Raw genomic sequence first — 20,379 nt, 5'->3', positions numbered from 1 at the left:
ACTTTTTCAGTTCCTGAGCGTTATACTAATACATCTGTTTGTTGTCTACACCACCTGTCTTCGTCTTTTGTTTGTTTGTGAATTCTCCCTCCCTCCCTACATACATACATACATACAACATACATACATACATACATACATACATGTATGTATGATAGATCGCTAGCCACTACACATCCTTTATTTTCTCTCCTTGTTTCTTTCTGTGTTTCTTTCTGTGGAAGAGCATAGGCTCGAAACGTCAAAGACTTTTTCAGTTCCTGAGCGTTATACTAATACATCTGTTTGTTGTCTACACCACCTGTCTTCGTCTTTTGTTTTGTTTGTGAATTCTCCCTCCCTCCCTACATACATACATACATACATACATACATACATACATACATACATACATACATATATATATCTTACCTCAAATGTTAACTTTTCGATGTGGACTCTGTCACCAAGCCACATAAGGACGGCATTTACAAAAGACAATATGGAAATGAAAGCTATAAGATTGACACCGATATTTGCGACCAATTTAATTGCTTGGGAAGCACCTCTCGAGGCAGCGTCAAGTAAACTCTTCTCGGATCTGCAAAGAAATTTGAAATATATAAACCCCGAAGAAACCCAAACAGATCTGAACGTTAGCAAAGAGAGAAGTTATAATCGAATATTTGTATGTAAGGCGACGAGCTGGCGGAATTGTTATCACGCCAAGCAAAAGGCTTAGTGGCATTTCGTCCGTCTTTACGTTCTGAGTTCAATTTCCGACTTTGCCTTTCATCTTTTCGGGGTCGCAAAAATAAGTACCAGTTAAACACTGGGGTCGATGTAATCGACTTATCCCTCCTCTGAAATTACTGGCCTTGTGCTAAAGTTTAGAATCAATAATCATATATCTGTATATTCTGGATGTTTTAAAAATAAAGGTGGATGGCTACAGTGGTTAGTGTACCTTCTGATAGACTGTAACTGAAAATGGGGTCGCCATGATTGGAATGGCTTCGACTGTATGTTTATTCGAAAATATCCGACCCGTGGCTAAAAGACGGCTGTAGATGTTACATGGTTCTCACACGCCACAAGGCGACATGAGCCTGTCTCTTTAATGACATCTGCTAGAAATATCAACCAAATCTCCTTGAAAAACGAAGTGCACATTTGGACAATATAGTGCAAGTTACAATATAGTGCAAGTCAGTCTGAAAAAGTAAAGACAGGATGGTCATAGCTGGGAAGCTTTTTTGCGTTAGGTCTCTTTGATCAGGGGTTGACCTGGGGCTAAGCAGCAGCTTTTTGCTTTTTTCCTAGCTTTCTACTACTACCATCACCAGCACCAGCACCACCGCCACTGCCGCCGCCGCCACCACCAACACCACCGTCACTGCCGCCGCCGCCACCACCAACACCACCGCCGCCGCACCACCACCACCACCACCACCACAACCACCACCACCACCACCACCGCTGCCACCACTACCACCAACACCACCGCCGCCGCCACCGCACCACCACCACCACCACTAACACCGCCGCCGCACCACCACCACCACCGCCACCGCCACCACCACCGCCACCACCACCACAAGCGTCATCAGCATCATTAACGGCAAATCAAGCAGCTTCCCAATTAATCACTTGGCCTGTTAGAAATAGCAGCTAAGTATGCCTGAAAATCACTCCTTACTGTCTTTAAGAGAGATGGGCACCCTGGACAATGTGGTTTTATGTGAACATTATCATAGAAAAAGACAGGATGGTCCAGACTCGAACGCCTTCGTCTGTAGGTTTGCTCGATCAGTGCTGACCTTGGACTAAACCACCAGCACCAAACATCAACAGCAATTATTCAAAAATACTCTCAAACAATCTAGTATTTTTATAGTAACGCTAAATAAGAACCTACAGGTATCACGCTGTTCTGTAGAACACAAGCCGGGAGTCGAATCTAATTAAGTCTCATTCATTCAGTTTTAGTAGATTCAGAAACATGATTTTTTTCTTATATTTGTTTATTCACCACCAGCAGTACCCGGCGTTGTTCGGCTTTATTAATATCTCAAATAGATACAGCACCAAACCTTTCACCAGAAATCCGAGCATATTGTGCAATACCGAGCAATATGCTGTGCCCTTGTAAAGAGTTAAACAGACCCTGTTTCTGAAGTTGGCTAATTTGCATACGGTGTATTAAAAGTAGTTTGGTTTTCCACTCTTGTTTTAAAGAGAATTTATAAACATTGAACATATTCTGCTTTACAAATGTGTTATTTTGTACTTCCATCTGTTAAGTAAAAGCATGTTCTTTACTTTTCTTCGTTTAATTCAAATCTTATAAACATTATACTGTATATACGGTATACTGTATAATATTATGTGTTTTAAGAATTTGAGTGGATAAATATCAAACACACCCTGCTTCAGAAATGTATTAATTTGGTTCTGTTAAATACGGCTTAGCTCATAACTCTTCATAAATTATTCTATATATTAAGTATATATTTAGGATACTTCCAGGAAAATGGAAAATCCAGAAATTCTGGACGCTTCCGGTCTCAAGTTCTAGTACTGCACACTCATATGAGTTCTTTATATTTGAAATGAGAAGCTTTAAAAAGATTTGGTCAATCTGTAGTAAGTCCAAGAACGTTGATATTCTTAGAATTGTCTCATCCAAAGCATTTACAAAGTATCATTTGGAACCAAAGACTGGCACTCCGTCGGTTACGACGACGAGAGTTCCATTTGATCCGACCAACAGTGCAGGCTGTTCGTGAAATTAACGTGCAAGTGGCTGAGCACTCCACAGACACGCGTACCCTTAACGTAGTTCTCAGGGAAATTCGGCGTGACACAGAATATGGCGAGGCTAGCCCTATGAAATACAGGTATAACTCGTTTTTTTGCCAGGTGAATGGACTGGAGCAACGTGAAATAAAGCGTCTTGCTCAAGGACATAACGCGTAGCTGGTTTTCGAACTCACGATCGTCAGATCGTGAACCAAACACCTCTAACCACTAAGCCACGTGCCTTACAAAGTATTAGGAAATGTCAAATTACCCATCACTATCTCCTTGAAAAGTTGAAGTTGTGAGCAATGTTTCAGTTTCCTGTGTGCAAAATTGTGATCTACAGCGACTTGGAACATAAATACATACGTTCATAAATATGTACATGCATACATATATATACATACATAAAAACAGACATAAATTGAAACAAAAATACAAATATATAATCATACATACATATACATAAATACATATATATACACACACACACACACACACACACAGATATATACACATGTCTATATACATATACATGTATATACATATATACATACATATACATATATACATACATACACACATACACATATATACATACATACACACATACACATATATACATACATACACATACATACATACATATATATATATATTAATAAATAAAATAAAACATATGCATATATATAAACATATATGTACGTACCTACCTCTACATGTACATATACACGCATATATGAGTACAGGACACCAAAAAGACGTCGAACACAATGAGAAACGAATATATAGACACAAACCAAAGGAACTGGACATTTTTTTAAACAACAAACATCCATACGCACATATGCATATATAAATGAATAGATATATACATATATTTACGCACACAGACACACACACATAATTATGTATACATATATATATATAATCTATCTATGCTTCAAGACGACATGTTGTATTCCAATAATTGTTATCTGAACGTCAATGCTGCGCCATTACAAGAAAGGATTCGTGTCATATTCTTTGCTTGTGTGATGGATATTGGATAGGCATGGCCAACGGGATGGTCATGGTCGGCTGTTTAGCTATCTCTGATGGCCAACGATAAAGTACAGGCGCAGCTAGGTATGATTACCGTTACAACTTGCAGAGTTCCAGCCAGTCAGATAGTCTTACTTCATTATATTAATGCCATTGCATTTTGATAAGCAGCCACTAGCTTCTAACATTGGCAGTTTGGAAATAGAAGTTCAGCTAACATTTTCTTACGTGTTCTTTCCTTCCTAAGACACATGGGTTTGATTTGTAGGAAAGACGGTTGCTCTTTCTAGTACTCCGAGTGACCACGAACACATTTTCTCGTTGACTCGTGTGTAACTGTATTTGCGTATTTCGGCGTTAATCACTGCATCGACTTACGTCCCTTTGCTCCAGAGCAATAAAACCTAGCTATTCGCTAAAAAAGCACTCCATAATAAAGTTACAGACTGAAGAAATACCGAATTCAATGCAACCGATTAAACCCTTAAATATATTTACCCAACATGGCCTCAGTTCAATGACTGAACCCGGGAAAAGAATAAAATACATACTCAAAGACTTACCCTTTACCAATTTTGCCATAATCTTTGACAGAAGCTTTTGAGATTTCTGTTTCTGGATACAGCAACTTAGACAGAGCTAGTGCGGCGGGTGCAGACATTACTGAGGCGGAGAGGAGATGCTGCGGTTTAGCCTGGTCGAATAAATATATATAATATCAGTATATATAATACGCCATGTGACTTTGAACAAATATACATTTTTGTGAGTAAGACTTTAGCATTCGAAGCTGTTGAATTTGATCTACTTGATTGATTGATTGATTGATTCTAGTTTCAGCTCATGAGCTGTGGCCATGCTGGGGCACCGCCATCCTTGATAATATTTACTTTCTAAATCATTTGACGCGAGCTGGAATAGTTCTCTCTCTTTTACTCTTTTTACTTGTTTCAGTCATTTGACTGCGGCCATGCTGGAGCACCGCCTTTAGTCGAGCAAATCGACCCCGGGACTTATACTTTTGTAAGCCCAGTACTTATTCTATCGGTCTCTTTTGCCGAACCGCTAAGTTACGGGAACGTAAACACACCAGCATCGGTTGTCAAGCAATGCTAGGGGGACAAACACAGACACACAAACACACATACATATATAATATATATATATATATATATATATATATATATATATATATATACGACGGGCTTCTTTCAGTTTCCGTCTATCATATCCGCTCACAAGGCATTGGTCGGCCTGGGGCTATAGCAGAAGACACTTGCCCAAGATGCCACGCAGTGGGACCGAACCCGGAACCATGTGGTTGGTTAGCAAGCTACTTACCACACAGCCACTCCTGCGCCTAGTTCTGTTTGTTTTTTAAAATCTTTTTTTTATATATATATTTGTGACATGATGCTTAATGAAATGGTTTGAAGTTTTCTAAATTATCCACTTTCTATACTTTTTTGCTGTATCAGCATCTCTATTTAGTCGTTCTACTTCTCTTTTATATTCGAAAGTTCATTTTCCTTTCTAAAAACTTAACTAATCTTATCTTTATATATAAAAGAGAGGTTGTGTGCTGTCTGTCTCCTACGATTTAGATTCCTAACTACACCCACATTTTGCGGTGCAGTTTAACCAAAACCGGGTATCTTATAGTCGTGATTCATATCGAGCCCTTCTGGGTATTAGCGCACGTCTACGATGAGTCTACGATTTAAAAAAAAAATTACCATCAATTTTACACATTTTTAATGCATTTTAGGCATATATAAGGGAAGTAACTCTCTAAAAATTTATTATTAAATCTCAGAACGTAAAAAGCTACAGTAACACCCCCCCTTTGTGGTTAGCCATATTGAGATGGCTATTATACTTTACATCTCTAAAAATGCTTATATAGTTATTTCCCTTACAAACCCGAGCAACGCCGGGCGATACTGCTAGTTTTACATATAATACAATGCAATGTGTTCACATCGGTCACTCTGGTCATATAATATAATGCATATATGCATGTGTGCATGCATCATACATACATACATACATACACAGACACACATATACACAGGCACACACATAATATATTTATATATGTATGTATATGTGTGCATGTATGTATACATACATGCATACAAATGTTTACATGTATGCGTGTATGTACGCATATATATGTGTGTGTGTATGTATGTATATACATACATGCTATTTTATATTTATACGCACACACACACACATATATATATACATAATTCGTTTTGTTCGGAACTTTAGTTTCAACTTTGTTTCTTCCTTCAGGCGAACGATGATCGATTTTAGATATATACTTTTTATAATTTTCAAATTTTGTAACAGTACCTAGAACTTTTCTTTCATATTTATCTATCAATCTATCTATCTATCTGTCTGTCTGTCTGTCTGTCTGTTTATCTATCTATCTTTCTACCTATCTATCTATCTATTGATCTATCTATCCATACCTACATACACACACATGTAAACAGATATACATATGTACATACACATATCACATATATACGTACACACGCGCGTGTGTATGTGTGAGTGCTTGTGTGTGTTCCGTATATGTGAGTGTGTGTGTATAAGCCATGTACACATACATATATGAACAATACACTACAACAATGCTGGTTTATAACCAGTGGTTGTCACAATGTTTGACGAAGGAAATTGCCGACCAATGCATAATGTAGACAAACAACACCGTGAAAGCCTATTTGAGAATGACATCAAAGTCATTTAAAGTTAGCTACAACTCACACATCTTCACAATCTAAAACCGTAGCCAACCTTAGTAGCTACACATTAAAAAGTTGGAAAAAAATAAATCAATCCTTCCAACCGATTTGGAAAAGCTAAAAGGAAAGCAAATCGTTCACAGGCGACCGGAAAGCATGCAACATCTCACAAAAATGTTGAAAGTGTATTTGCCAAGATTTCTGTCCTAAAAAATATTCCGAATGCTTTTCAACATGATTGTCCCGGATTTTAATTATATACAAAATCTCCAAATCCATGAACTATCGAGATCCCTAAATAATGTCTAATATACTCGTATCTTTAATCTAAAACCTATCATTCTCTTATTCCTTCGATCTACTTATGTTCTTTAATTTATCATTTATCTTTTACTTGTTTCTGTCTTTGGACTATGGCCATGCCGAGGCATCGGACTTTAAGGTTTTAGTCGAACAAATAGACACCAGTACTTATTTTTTAACTAGGTACTTATTTTTTCACCCTCTTTTTGTCGAAAAGTTATGGGATCGTAAGCAAACCAACACCGGTTGTCAAGCGGCGGTGGGGGACAAACGCAAGGAGGGTTTCACCAGCATTGAGGAGGCCTTTCTTTATCAAACCTCAAATGATTATAGACAAAAGGAATCTCGGTGGGATTTGAAAATAAAGTACCTAGTGTTTGGTAGCCGTATGTTAAATTTAGTGATAGAGTCCATTTACAGAATTTAAGTAGGTATTTTTCGATGTGACGATATTTCGCGAAAAATCGGATTTAATATTTAGGTAACACATGAACATCTTTGTTTTGTTGATCGAATTTCCTTCAAATTACATCATATTGTCTTCAAAAAGAAGGACAAAGTAGATAACATTGTGATAGATATGCACTATATAAAGAGATGGAATAGTCAAAACTGGAACATCTTCCATCATAAACCAGGTGAACCATGGCTGATCAAGTATAATCAACGACACCAGGGTCACTCGACTTACTACAAATAAGAGTCAAATATTCTCAAAGCGAGATTGAAGAGGCATTTAAAGAAGTAAGGACACATTTTTCAATGAAGTCTGAGATATACGAAACACCAGGATGCTTGCGGCTGAAACACCTTAATCACAGACCTAATGGATGAGGATCGAGTCCAGGTGGGGGCCATACGATGATAGTAACAGCAACAAAAACAGCAGCTGTATTAAAAAAAAGAGGATAAATGAAGAAATAAAGGCTGAAAAACTTACCCCAAAGTTAGAATAGAATCCCAGTAGTGAGCCGGAAATGGTGGCAAATCCTCCGGTCATGACAGCATGGAGTTCTGAGCTAGTCATGTCATTTAGAATGGTTTGACAAGTAGTGGAGACTCTGTCTGAGGATAGAGAGAAAAAGAGAGAGTGCAGTAGGAGTAGAGAATGTAAAGTGGTGTCTTTTACGGTGGGAGGTGAAAAGAGAAGGATGAGAGAGGGGATACAGGAGGGAGAGAAGAAGGAGGTATGTGTGTAAGGAGGAGGAAGAGCAGGATCAACAGAAGATGGATTTGTGTGTGTGTGTGTGAGAGAGAGAGAGACTGAGAAGAGAAAGGCAAGGGGAGTGGAAGATATAGAGGGAGAGGATGTAAATGAGAGGGGTTGGAGAGGGATAGAGAGAGGAAGGGTGTGAGTTGATAGCAAAGGAGAGAATAGAAAAAAGGAATGAGATTGAGAGATGGCGAGATTGCAGAGCAACTTATACACACACAAGCACGAACGCGCGCGCTAGCGTGTATACAGACAGGCAGACAGATAGATATAGATTCATACACATACACACACACACATGCACACACACGCACACACAGACATACACATAGATGTATAACATTTATATACGCATTCACACATGCACATACGCTCATAAATTCGCACACGCATATATACATGCAGAGAAAGAGAGACAGAGAGAGAGAGGGAAAGAGAGAGAGAGACAGGGAAAGAGAGGGAGAGAGGTGGAGAACAAGGAAGAGAGTAAAGAGTTGTTGAGAAATGCGATAGAGAGAGAGAGAGAGAGAGAGAGAGAGAGGAGGGAGAGAACAGTCTATCTAGATATACGCACACATATATATTTCTTTATTGCCCACAACATAGAGGGGACAAATAAGGACAGACAAAGGGATTAAGTCGATTACAACGACCCCAGTGCGAACCTGGTACTTTATTTATCGACCCCGAAAGGATGAAAGGCAAAGTCAACCTGTTCAACTAGTTAGCGGATCTATTCCATCTCAATCACAGATTTTTTAATTAATTTTTTTTAACTAAACAGTTTGCAACTTTGAATAGAGGTAGAATTTCTCACGTGGAACACGGTTTACTCTGAACGTTTTTGACAAAATTTCGTATTTTAGAAGTTATTTCATGTTAAAGTTGTCGTATTTGGGTAATTTCAACCAATCAACGATGTGTGGTGGAAGCACTCCGTCGGTTACGACGACGAGGGTTCCGGTTGATCCGATCAATGGAACAGCCTGCTCGTGAAATTAACGTGTAAGTGGCTGAGCACTCCACAGACACGTGTACCCTTAACGTAATTCTCGGAGATATTCAGCGTGACATAGAGAGTGACAAGGCCGGCCCTTTGAAATACAGGTACAGCAGAAACAGGAAGTAAGAGTGAGAGAAAGTTGTGGTGAAAGAAGTACAGCAGGGAACACCACCATTCCTGCCGGAGCCTCGTGGAGCTTTAGGTGTTTTCGCTCAATAAACACTCACAACGCCCGGTCTAGGAATCGAAACCGAATCGAAACCGCGATCCTACGACCGCGAGTCCGCTGCCCTAACCACTGGGCCATTGCGCCTCCACTAACGATGTGTATTCGGTGGGAGAAAGCTACTGCTTTTTGCGATAGTAATCGAAGAGGAACAACTTCCGGGTTATCTCTACTAAATGTCACCACGAGTCCGCAGCTAGCGTTTTTGTTGTTGACGTATATGTAATTTCAAAATTCCTTATTTTACAACTACAAGGTGTATTGTTTTTGTCGTGATTTTATTTTACTATAATCAAGAACAAACACATTTCGTCAATATAAAAGTCTTTATTGGATAAAAAAAAAAACTTTATCAAAATATGAAGGTAAAACAAAACAAATAGCACAGGAGTGGCTGTGTGGTAAGTAGCTTGCTAACCAACCACATGGTTCCGGGTTCAGTCCCACTGCGTGGCATCTTGGGCAAATGTCTTCTGCTATAGCCCCGAGCCGACCAATGCCTTGTGAGTGGATTTGGTAGACGGGAACTGAAAGAAGCCTGTCGTATATATATATATATATATATATGTATGTGTGTTTGTGTGTCTGTGTTTGTCCCCCTAGCATTGCTTGACAACCGATGCTGGTGTGTTTACGTCCCCGTAACTTAGCGGTTCGGCAAAAGAGACCGATAGAATAAGTACTGGGCTTACAAAAGTATAAGTCCCGGGGTCGATTTGCTCGACTAAAGGCGGTGCTCCAGCATGGCCGCAGTCAAATGACTGAAACAAGTAAAAGAGTAAAGAGTAAAAGAGTTATACACCGGAAAATACGGTAATTGTAGTGGCAGAGACAGGTTCGCTCGCTGGTTGCTAGTCGATAGTGTAGAAGGGAGGGAAAGAGTAAGGAATGCATGGTGATGAATAGAAAGGAAGAAAGGATAAAGGTGGCATCGTCTTCGCACGCCATACGAATAGAACACAGTGGTGACATTTAGTAGAGATGACCCGGAAGTTGTTCCTCTTCGATTACTGTCGCAAGCAGCAGTGGTTTTCTTCAACCGAATACACAAATACAACACGAAATAACTTCTAAAATACAAAATTTTGTCAAAAACGTTCAGAGTAAACCGTGTTCTGCGTGAGAAATTCTACCAGTATTCGAAGTTTCAAACAGTTTAGTTAAAATTAATTAATTTAAATATCTGTGATTGAGATGGAATAGATCCTAGTTAGCAATATAGTTAAGTAGGAAGGGACGTAGGTTAGATAGATAGATAGAGGGGGAGAGAGAGAGAGAGAGAGAGAGAGAGAGAGAGAGATTGATTGATTGATCGACAGATAAATTGATGAATAAATAGGTAGAAAAATAGATAGGCGGACAGACTGACAAAAAGTATGGTGAATGAACTAAAGGATACATAAAGTGATGCATAAAATGAAAGTTAAAACGGGTGTTAAGGAAGTGAGAGAATGAATCAGTGGAGTGAGATAAATAGACAGAGCTATTTATCTCACTAGAGATAAATAAGATAGATAGAGACAATAAGAGATGAAGGGAGAGAGAGGGAGATGGAGAGAGAGAGAGAGAAAGGGAGAGAGAGAGTAAGGGAGAGAGAGAGAAAGGGAGAGAGAGAGAGAAAGGAAGGGAGAGAGAGAAAGGAAGGGAGAGAGAGAGAAAGGGAGAGAGAGAGAAAGGAAGGGAGAGAGAGAAAGGAAGAGAGAAAGAGAGAGAAAGGAAGAGAGAGAGAAAGGGAGAGAGAGAGAAAGGAAGAGAGAGAGAGAAAGGAAGGGAGAAAGAGAGAGAGAGAAAGGAAGAGAGAGAGAGAAAGGAAGAGAGAGAGAGAAGGAGGGAGAAGAGAGAGAGAAGAGAGAGAAGAGAGGAAAGGAAGAGAGAGAGAGCGAAAGAAGAGGATAGAGGAAGGAAGAGAGAGAGAGAAAGGAAGAGAGAGAGAAAGGGAGAGAGAGAGAAAGGAAGAGAGAGGGGGAAAGGGGGGAGAGAGAGAGATACTGTTGTAGACCTACGACGTAAAATTCAATCCGTGTTTCGACACCAATGACCCTGTCTGTGATTTAGTCTATTACAATGGAAGCACTCTGTCGGTTACGACGACGAGGGTTCCGGTCGATCCGAATCAACGGAACAGCCTGCTCGTGAAATTAACGTGTAAGTGGCTGAGCACTCCACAGACACGTGTACCCTTAACGTAGTTCTCGGGGATATTCAGCGTGACACAGAGAGTGACAAGGCCGGCCCTTTGAAATACAGGTACAACAGAAACAGGAAGTAAGAGTGAGAGAAAGTTGTGGTGAAAGAGTACAGCAGGGATCACCACCATCCCCTGCCGGAGCCTCGTGGAACCTTTAGGTGTTTTCGCTCAATAAACACACACAATGCCCGGTCTGGGAATCGAAACCGCGATCCTATGACCGCGAGTCCGCTGCCCTAACCACTGGGCCATTGCGCCTCCACAGTCTATTACAAACGCCTCGTTATTTTTCACATTATGTAATGAAAAACGTTGCCACTTTAGCGTGCTGCCTACCGCAGTATTCGTAGTCTATGCTGTGAAATGACTTGATCTGGGTTAAGATTAGGGTTAGGGTTAGGGTTCAGTTTGGATGAGGGTTTAGGGCTAGGGTTACAATTAAGATAAGGGTTTAGTATTAGGGTTACAATCAGGATAAGGGTTTAGGGTTAGGGTTACAATTAGGATAAGGGGTTAGGGTTAAGTTTAGGGTTAGGGTTAGCGTTACCATTAGGGTTAAGGTTACGTGTTAGAGTTAGGGTAAGCGTTTAGGACTAAGGTTAGGATTAGGGTTTAGGTTAAGTCTAAGTTTTAGGGTTTAACATTTGGGTTTTGGGTTAATTTTAGGGCTTAGTGTTTAGGTTAAGTTTAGAATTAAGGGTTAAAATTAGGTTTTAGAGTAAGGGTTTAGGGATTACGGTTAGGGTAAGGCTTTAGTGTTAGGTTTTAGGGTTAGGCTTAGGATTGGAGATTAGACTGCTCACTAAAGTGTAAATGGCCACACAGACCGAACGTTAAAGTGACACCAAAAAGTCAAATCGATGTACAAATGACTTGAATATTTAACAGGGTACCGGCAGAGAACAAATTGTGTAGTTTTAGAGAACTCATCAGAGTTAGATAGTCATAGAATAAACTAAATACTCACCATTCCAACAAAGATATTACTTGCTGCTGTGATAGATTCGGCAGGAGTGGTGTCCATACAGAAAGATATCGATCGGCCTAGGACTAAGACGATAGCTTGCATAACTCCCAGGTAATACAGCATCGACATAATGGAACTGAAGAATACTATGGTCGGGAATATCTGAAACAGCAACAGTATTACATGTACTCGGGTGTATGTGTGTGTTTATGTGTATACACATATATCATTTAATAAGCACAGGATTCAAATGGGAGCCACTATGAGTTTTATGCTCTGATAGTACAGTACTCGGACAATTTCGTTCATTGTTTTAGGTGGCAATGAAGTCAACGAACAGACATTGGCTTCCTTTCTATTATCCCACCTCGACCCAGCAGAATATCCAGGACGTAAGAGCTCGAAGGGGGCAGATTTGCGCCAACAACGGGCTGGCACTCATTCCATAAAAGCATTCTCTGGTGCAGTGTCAAATGAAGTGCCTTGCTCAAGGACACACACAATGCGCTGTCTACTCAAGGAATTGAACCAATGACCTTATGATTGTGAAATTAAAACCCTAACCACTAAGCCACTTAAATTCACTACATACATACGTGCATATATACATACTTATATACATACATACATACATGCATAGATAATACATACATACATACAAATATACACATATATATGATACATTCATAAATACGTATAAACACACATATATCCCATACATATACACACATATAAATACATACATTCACACATACATACCTAGGTATATATACACATACGCATACATACATACATACATGCATGCATGCATACATGCTATCCAGGATCCGTGGAAAGTGTTGTCTGCATCAATAGAAGTTATTTCACAAGACTTCACAGTTAATAGACGGTAGTAAATTAGAGTGAGGTGATTAAATAGGAGGAATGAAAATTCAACGTTTCGGACAAAAGTACTTCCTCAGTGACAAAACCAAATTACTTGGTTATTAGCAATCTCGACAGTAAAAACACAATTTCATTTTATTTCTCTCTGAAGAAGAATAAATATCGAAACGCTTGATTTTTTTTACACTTAACAGCAAATTATATATATATATATATATATATATATGGAGAGAGAGAGAGAGAGAGAGAGAGAGAGAGAGAGGGGTATGGTGTTGCAAACAGGAAAAATAGAACTCAAAGTATGAGTATATGTATATTTCTAAATAAGAATAGAGAATTATACATCTTCAAAAACTTCTTTATTACAATATTATATACAATACATTCACTTTAAATCTCAGTTCGACACGTTTTTTTTTTGCTGCATAAATGTCCTAAAATGCGGCATCGAGTCGCATTCTGTTGGTTCATCCAAGGTATACGCATCAGTATCGCTTTTTCCAGGGTAGTATCCTTACGGGTTTGCGTATACCCCGGATGAACTCATAATGCAAATGAACCAACAGGATGCAACTGGAATACACTTTTTAGGGTTTCTATGCAGCAGAAACGCATGTCGAACGGAGAGGTGAATGTAGTGTATATAGTACTATAATAAACAGGTTTTTGAGTATGCATAATTCTCTATTCTTATTTATAGTACGTTGAATATACACTCTATATACAGTATAAAATCCAAAGAAGCAGACTCAGGATTTATCCATCGGGTGAAATACTATGCAATTGTTTACCTTAAACAATTTTCTGTTGTTCCGTATCTTTCGATGTGGTTGACCAGAACCTGGATTATAACAGAGTACTTGTAAGGTACCTACTGGAATACAAAATCCCTTACACCTTTATGTTATATATATATATAACTACTGTTTAAACCCCGTTCAGAGATTTATTATTGCTTGTTTACACATTTTCGAGATCAGTGACTTTTCGTCACTGGAAAAAGGATATATGTATCTGCATTGGGACCCCTTCGCATCGAAGACCGGTGATTGCCGTGCGCTGACGACGGGTAAATACCCAGAAACCCGGGTCCGCGCGTATCACGTCAGGTCGACGATGGGAAGGATGGCTTCCCATTGCAAATACTGATAAGGCACAGAAAGTGTGTCAATAGCCAACCGGAGAAGATGTTCTCCTGGGGCTACAAGCTACAGTAGCATCCACCGTTAGTGGTTAGCCACATTTAAGTGGCAAATATACTTCACACACATACACACACATATATACATAGGAAAAATGGAAGTTGAAAATGTACTGAGAATAGCTAAAATATCTTTTATTAATATATTTAAAGCATTAACCGGTTTCACAGTTTGACAATGTTTGGCATCGTAAGTTAAGGCTGACACATAAGTAAGACTGACAATGTTTGGTGCCGTAATTTAAGGCTGGTAACTAAACATGTTCACTCAATCGTGTCGGCCTTCTTTTTAGGCGCAAAATATACTGTTGCAAGACACCAACGCACGGACGTAGCGGGAAACGTACAAGAGGTTATAAACTTAATCATGTGTTCATTCTCTACAAACACTTGACAGAAAACGTTCAGAGCATTGATTGTTCAGTCAACCGTATCAGGTTTAACTCACGACGCCAAACATGGTTATTTGATTCTAATACACGGACGTAGCGGGAAACCGCCAAAATTTTCTAAGACCAGTCATGTGACTATCCTCTATCAATCAAATCCTATTCAAAACATATACTAATTTGAGCCATGAACTCCTTATAAAAATAAGGCAAGCTTCAAAAACAATAGTCAGAAGCAAAACATCTGCGACATAAGCCACATCTTTCCATTTTAACTTTTTGAAAATCAGTGTAAACTGTGAAACCGGTTAAAGCTTTAAATATATTAATAAAAATATTTTAACTATCCTCAGTGCATTTTCAACTTCAATTTTTCCTACATTTCTACCCGAGTGGAATAAAATAATTTTGTATATATATATATATATAGGTTCGCATGGAGGAGATGTAAAAGGTACCCTTCCCCCTTTAATTTTTTTTTACAGAATCCCACGTTTTAGGCTATGGAATTTCCGATTCTGAAAAACGTTTTAAGAAATCACAACTTCAAAAAAAAAAAAAAATGGATTTACTACGAAGAAAAACTTTCAGAATTTCTATACATCTATTTTTCGAACATATATCCCTGTTTCATCTACTCCACGTTACAAAGGCAAGGACGAGACGTGACTTCGTTGAAACAATCCTTCCCGCAGACCAAATTAAATAAAAACGAGACATACGACATAAAGAATATTCCCCTTATTCAGCTGTCCATGAAACAGGGACAACAGTTCTTTTTCTCTGTTTTTTTTTTCGTTGTTCGAAAAAAGTTCGTTTCTATGTTTTTGTTCTTATGTTCTCGTTTCTCATTGTGTTCAACGTTTTTTTGATGTCCTGTACCCATATATGCATGTATATATACATATATATGTGGGTATGTACATATATGTATGATTATATGGATATATTTATATATTATTTATATTATTATATGATCGAATGCCACGCATCCTTTTCCAAGTAAGTCTTATCTATCTATCTATCTATCTAGATATCTGGATGGAAGCACTCCGTCGGTTACGACGACGAGGGTTCCGGTTGATCCGAATCAACGGAACAGCCTGCTCGTGAAATTAACGTGTAAGTGGCTGAGCACTCCACAGACACGTGTACCCTTAACGTAGTTCTCGGGGATATTCAGCGTGACACAGAGAGTGACAAGGCCGGCCCTTTGAAATACAGGTACAACAGAAACAGGAAGTAAGAGTGAGAGAAAGTTGTGGTGAAAGAGTACAGCAGGGTTCGCCACTCCACCCCTGCCGGAGCCTCGTGGAGCTTTAGGTGTTTTCGCTCAATAAACACTCACAACGCCCGGTCTGGGAATCGAAACCGCGATCCTATGACCGCGAGTCCGCTGCCCGAACCACTGGGCCATTGCGCCTCCTTCTATCTATCTATCTATATATATATATAATATATATATATATTATATATATATATATATATATATATATATATATATATATATATATATATATATATATATATATATATATATTATATATATATACTCTTTTACTTGTTTCAGTCATGTGACTGTGGCCTTGCTGGAGCACCGCCTTTAGTCGAGCAAATCGACCTAAGGACTTATTCTTTGTAAGCCTAGTACTTATTCTATCGGTCTCTTTAAGTTACGGGGACGTAAACACACCAGCATCGGTTGTCAAGCGATGTTGGGGTGGGGGACAAACACAGACACACAAATACATATATACGATGAGCTTCTTTAGGTTTCCGTCTACCAAATCCACTCACAGGGCTTTGGTCGGCCCGAGGCTATAGTAGAAGACATTTGCCCAAGGTGCCACGCAGTGGGACTGAACCCGGAACCATTTGGTTGGTAAGCAGGCTACTTACCACACAGACACTCTTGCGCCTATATATATATATATATATATAATATATATATATATTTACACACACACACATATATGTAAATATATACGTTAAATATATACGTTGTATGTATGCATATATATATATTTATATATATATAGGTATCATTAGCAAGCGTATATATATATATATGGGGGTGGGGTACATGTATATATATATATATATATATATGTACGTGTGCGCACGTGCACGTGTATGTGTGCATGTGTGTATGTGTGCAGGGGGGGGGGGGTGTATTCGCGTACGTGTGTATATGTTTACGCAAATGCCGCCAGAGGCACTGGCACAATCGATTAACAGCTTGGGGGCCACTACAACGCCGCCGCCGCCCACCACCATGCACAGTACAACCATCGCCTCTACGACAACAACAACAACAACAACAACAACAATCTACACACTTACCTTAAAGGCCATCAGATGATCTTCGTATTTTGCTCCGAACACGAATTCTGCTCCCTTATCACTGTGGGTGAGGAAATCGGAGACTTGCTCCCCCAAAAACTCGAATACATCGTAGCCGGCCTGGGTTCGAATGATTATGATGGCCATGATCAGCTGAATCATTAGGCCCCAGAACACTGTGTGCCACTTGACCTGCAGAAATAGAAAACAACGTCATCATCATCATCATCATCATCACCATCGTCGTCGTCATCTTTGTCGGCATTATCGTAATCATCATCATCATTCCCATCCTCACCCCTTCACAGTTATCATGATGATGATGATGATCATCATCATCATCAGGAGCAGTACCAGTTGCAGCATCAGCACCAGCAGCTGCAGCACCACTAGAATCATCATGTTCTTTCTCCTCCTCCTCTTCGTTACCATCGTGTTTATCATCATCATCATCATCATCACCACCACCACCATCGCCGTCACCATCATCATCGTCATCACTATTATCACAACCACCAGTACCATCACCGCCGTCATCATCATCCCCACCCCACCCATCCGACACTGCCATCGTCATCATCATCGCCATCATCATCGTCATCATCATCATCAGCAGTAGCATCAGAACCATCTCGTTCTTTCTTCCCCTCCTCTTCGTTATTGCTCATCATCATGTTTATCGCATTTATCATCACCATCATCATCACAATCCCCATCACCACCACCACCACCACCATCACCACCCCAGTGTTTCACTGGTACTTAATTTATCGATCTCGGAGGGATGGAAGGCAAAGTCGACCTCGGCGGAATTTGAACTCAGTACATAAAGACGGACGAAATGCCGCAAAGCATCTTGCCCGACGGGCTAACGATACTGCCAGCTCGCCGCCTTCTAAATAATAATAGTAGTAGTAGTAGTAGTAATAATAATAATAATAATAATAGTAGTAGCAGTAATAACAACAACAACAACAACAATGATCATATGGTCATCATTAATAATTTTTCTTCTTCAGGCACTCCGTCGGGTACGACGAGGGTTCCAGTTGATCCAATCAACGGAACAGCTTGCTCGTGAAATTAACGTGCAAGTGGCTAAGCACTCCACAGACACGTGTACCCTTAACGTAGTTCTCGGAGGAGATTCAGCGTGACACAGTGTGTAACAAAGCTGGCCCTTTAAAAATACAGGTGCAACAGAAACAGGAAGAAGGAGTGAGAAAAAGTTGTGGTGGAAGAGTACAGCAGGGTTCGCCACCCCACCCCTGCCGGAGCCTCGTGGATCTTTAGGTGTTTTCGCTCAATAAACACTCTCAATGCCCGGTCTGGGAATCGAAACCGCGATCCTACGACCGCGAGTCCGCTACATTAACCACTGGGCCATTGGGCCTCCACGCATTAATAATAATAATAATAATAATAATAACAATAATAACAACAACGGCAATAATTTCTTTAATTTGTCACGGGTCCGTCTGATGAAGGGAACATTACAAAGACACAATAAATTGTGATAGTTTACATGAAAAAGAAGAGGGCGAAGAAAAGGAAGAGAGTAGAAAAGATGAGGTAGCCCGTTCAAAGGAACCTACAAATCCCAGATTATCCTAACTACCATGGGCACAACCCCTCGCCCAACTTTTATTCTCCACTTTACAAGCGTATGCTTAGAGTAGATCCGTTCATCCTAATCGTCTCACCTTTCAAGACATTCATCAGAGGAGAGCACTTTCGTTTCTACCCTCACTGTTCTTTTCTAAGCAAAACTTGAAAAAAGTTGATGAGGGCTTGAGCGAAGAGTAAGTTGACTGTCTTCACTCTCTTCAGTCACGTCCACCGCAGAAATGCTGCTAATAATAATAATAATAATTATTATTATTATTATTATTAATAATGATAATAAGAATTATTATTATTATTAATAATAATAATAATCAGATACCAGGAAACCAAAAAAATGGCAGAAATTCAAAAGATAGTGCTCATGGGAACTGCCCCATATCCTACGTAAAATACTGTCTATGTAATCTCAAATTTTAAAACACATACTTTTCTTAAGGATATTATTATAAAAGATCAGACAAAAAAGGCGTGTTTATTAATTGACATGAGTATTCCTTGCGATCACAATATAGCGGCGAAAGAATTTAACAAGATCAGTAAATATAAAGACTTGCTAACAGAAATTGAAAACATGTGGCATCTCAAGGCGACTACAGTACCAGTGATTGTAGGATCTCTAGGAATGATAAAAAAAAAGGTACTGAAACCTATTTGAAAATGATACCAGCTTACCATTCCTACAGGAAGTGAAAAAAATCGTGTTAACAGGAATGACTCATGTACTGAGAAGAGCATCATCGCTGTGAAAACAACATCCATTCATGAATTTATTTATTTATCAACCTTTTTAAATACATATTTTACCTGTGAATTTGCGTGTGTAATCTGGGAATGCATACAATGAGCTTCTCTGCCCTAGGTGTAAGGAAAACACCCGGCGAGAAATGGAAGAAAATTTGAAGAAAGAAGGAAAATAATAATAATAATAATAATAATAATAATAATAATAATAATAATAATAATGATAATAATAATAATAACAGCGACGAGAGTGATGATGATGATAATGATGATGATGATGATGATGATGGAAACCTACCTTTTTCCGCTCAACTGAGAAAATGTAGAATACTATCAGGTAAAATGCAAGACCTGCTAATGATATCAGATTGTTCGGTTGTTTGATGGCCACTTCCACGATAACCCATATCACCACAGCCAGAGCCAACGCTATCATAAACCTGCCAACGGTACAAGTATATACATATATATATATATGCATGTATGTATGTGTGTATGCGTGTGCGTGTGTTTGTGTATATATATATATGTATGTATATATGTGTATATATACACACACACATATATATATATATATATACACATATATATATATACATATATATATATATATATATATATATACACATATATATATATATATTACACATATACATACATAATATATATGTATATAACATAATACAATAATAACGATCATACTATTA

The 20,379-nt window shown here is 39.0% G+C and overlaps 1 protein-coding gene across 1 annotated transcript in view; it reads right to left on the bottom strand.

Moving 5' to 3' along the window:
* The window catches only part of LOC115219978 (solute carrier family 28 member 3-like), an 80,781-nt gene that overhangs the window by 10,714 nt on the left and 49,688 nt on the right, over positions 1 to 20,379 (bottom strand). The window contains 8 exon segments of the mRNA XM_036509686.1: positions 412 to 580; positions 3,053 to 3,130; positions 4,389 to 4,519; positions 7,831 to 7,925; positions 7,928 to 7,955; positions 12,488 to 12,649; positions 17,306 to 17,497; positions 19,971 to 20,112. Coding sequence (XP_036365579.1) covers positions 412 to 580; positions 3,053 to 3,130; positions 4,389 to 4,519; positions 7,831 to 7,925; positions 7,928 to 7,955; positions 12,488 to 12,649; positions 17,306 to 17,497; positions 19,971 to 20,112 — 997 coding nt within the window.

The sequence above is a fragment of the Octopus sinensis genome, linkage group LG15 (assembly GCF_006345805.1).
Source record: "Octopus sinensis linkage group LG15, ASM634580v1, whole genome shotgun sequence".
NCBI classification, from domain to species: domain Eukaryota; kingdom Metazoa; phylum Mollusca; class Cephalopoda; order Octopoda; family Octopodidae; genus Octopus; species Octopus sinensis.
The sequence above is the reverse complement of the archived record's forward strand: the minus strand, read 5'-3'. Positions and strand labels throughout refer to the sequence as shown.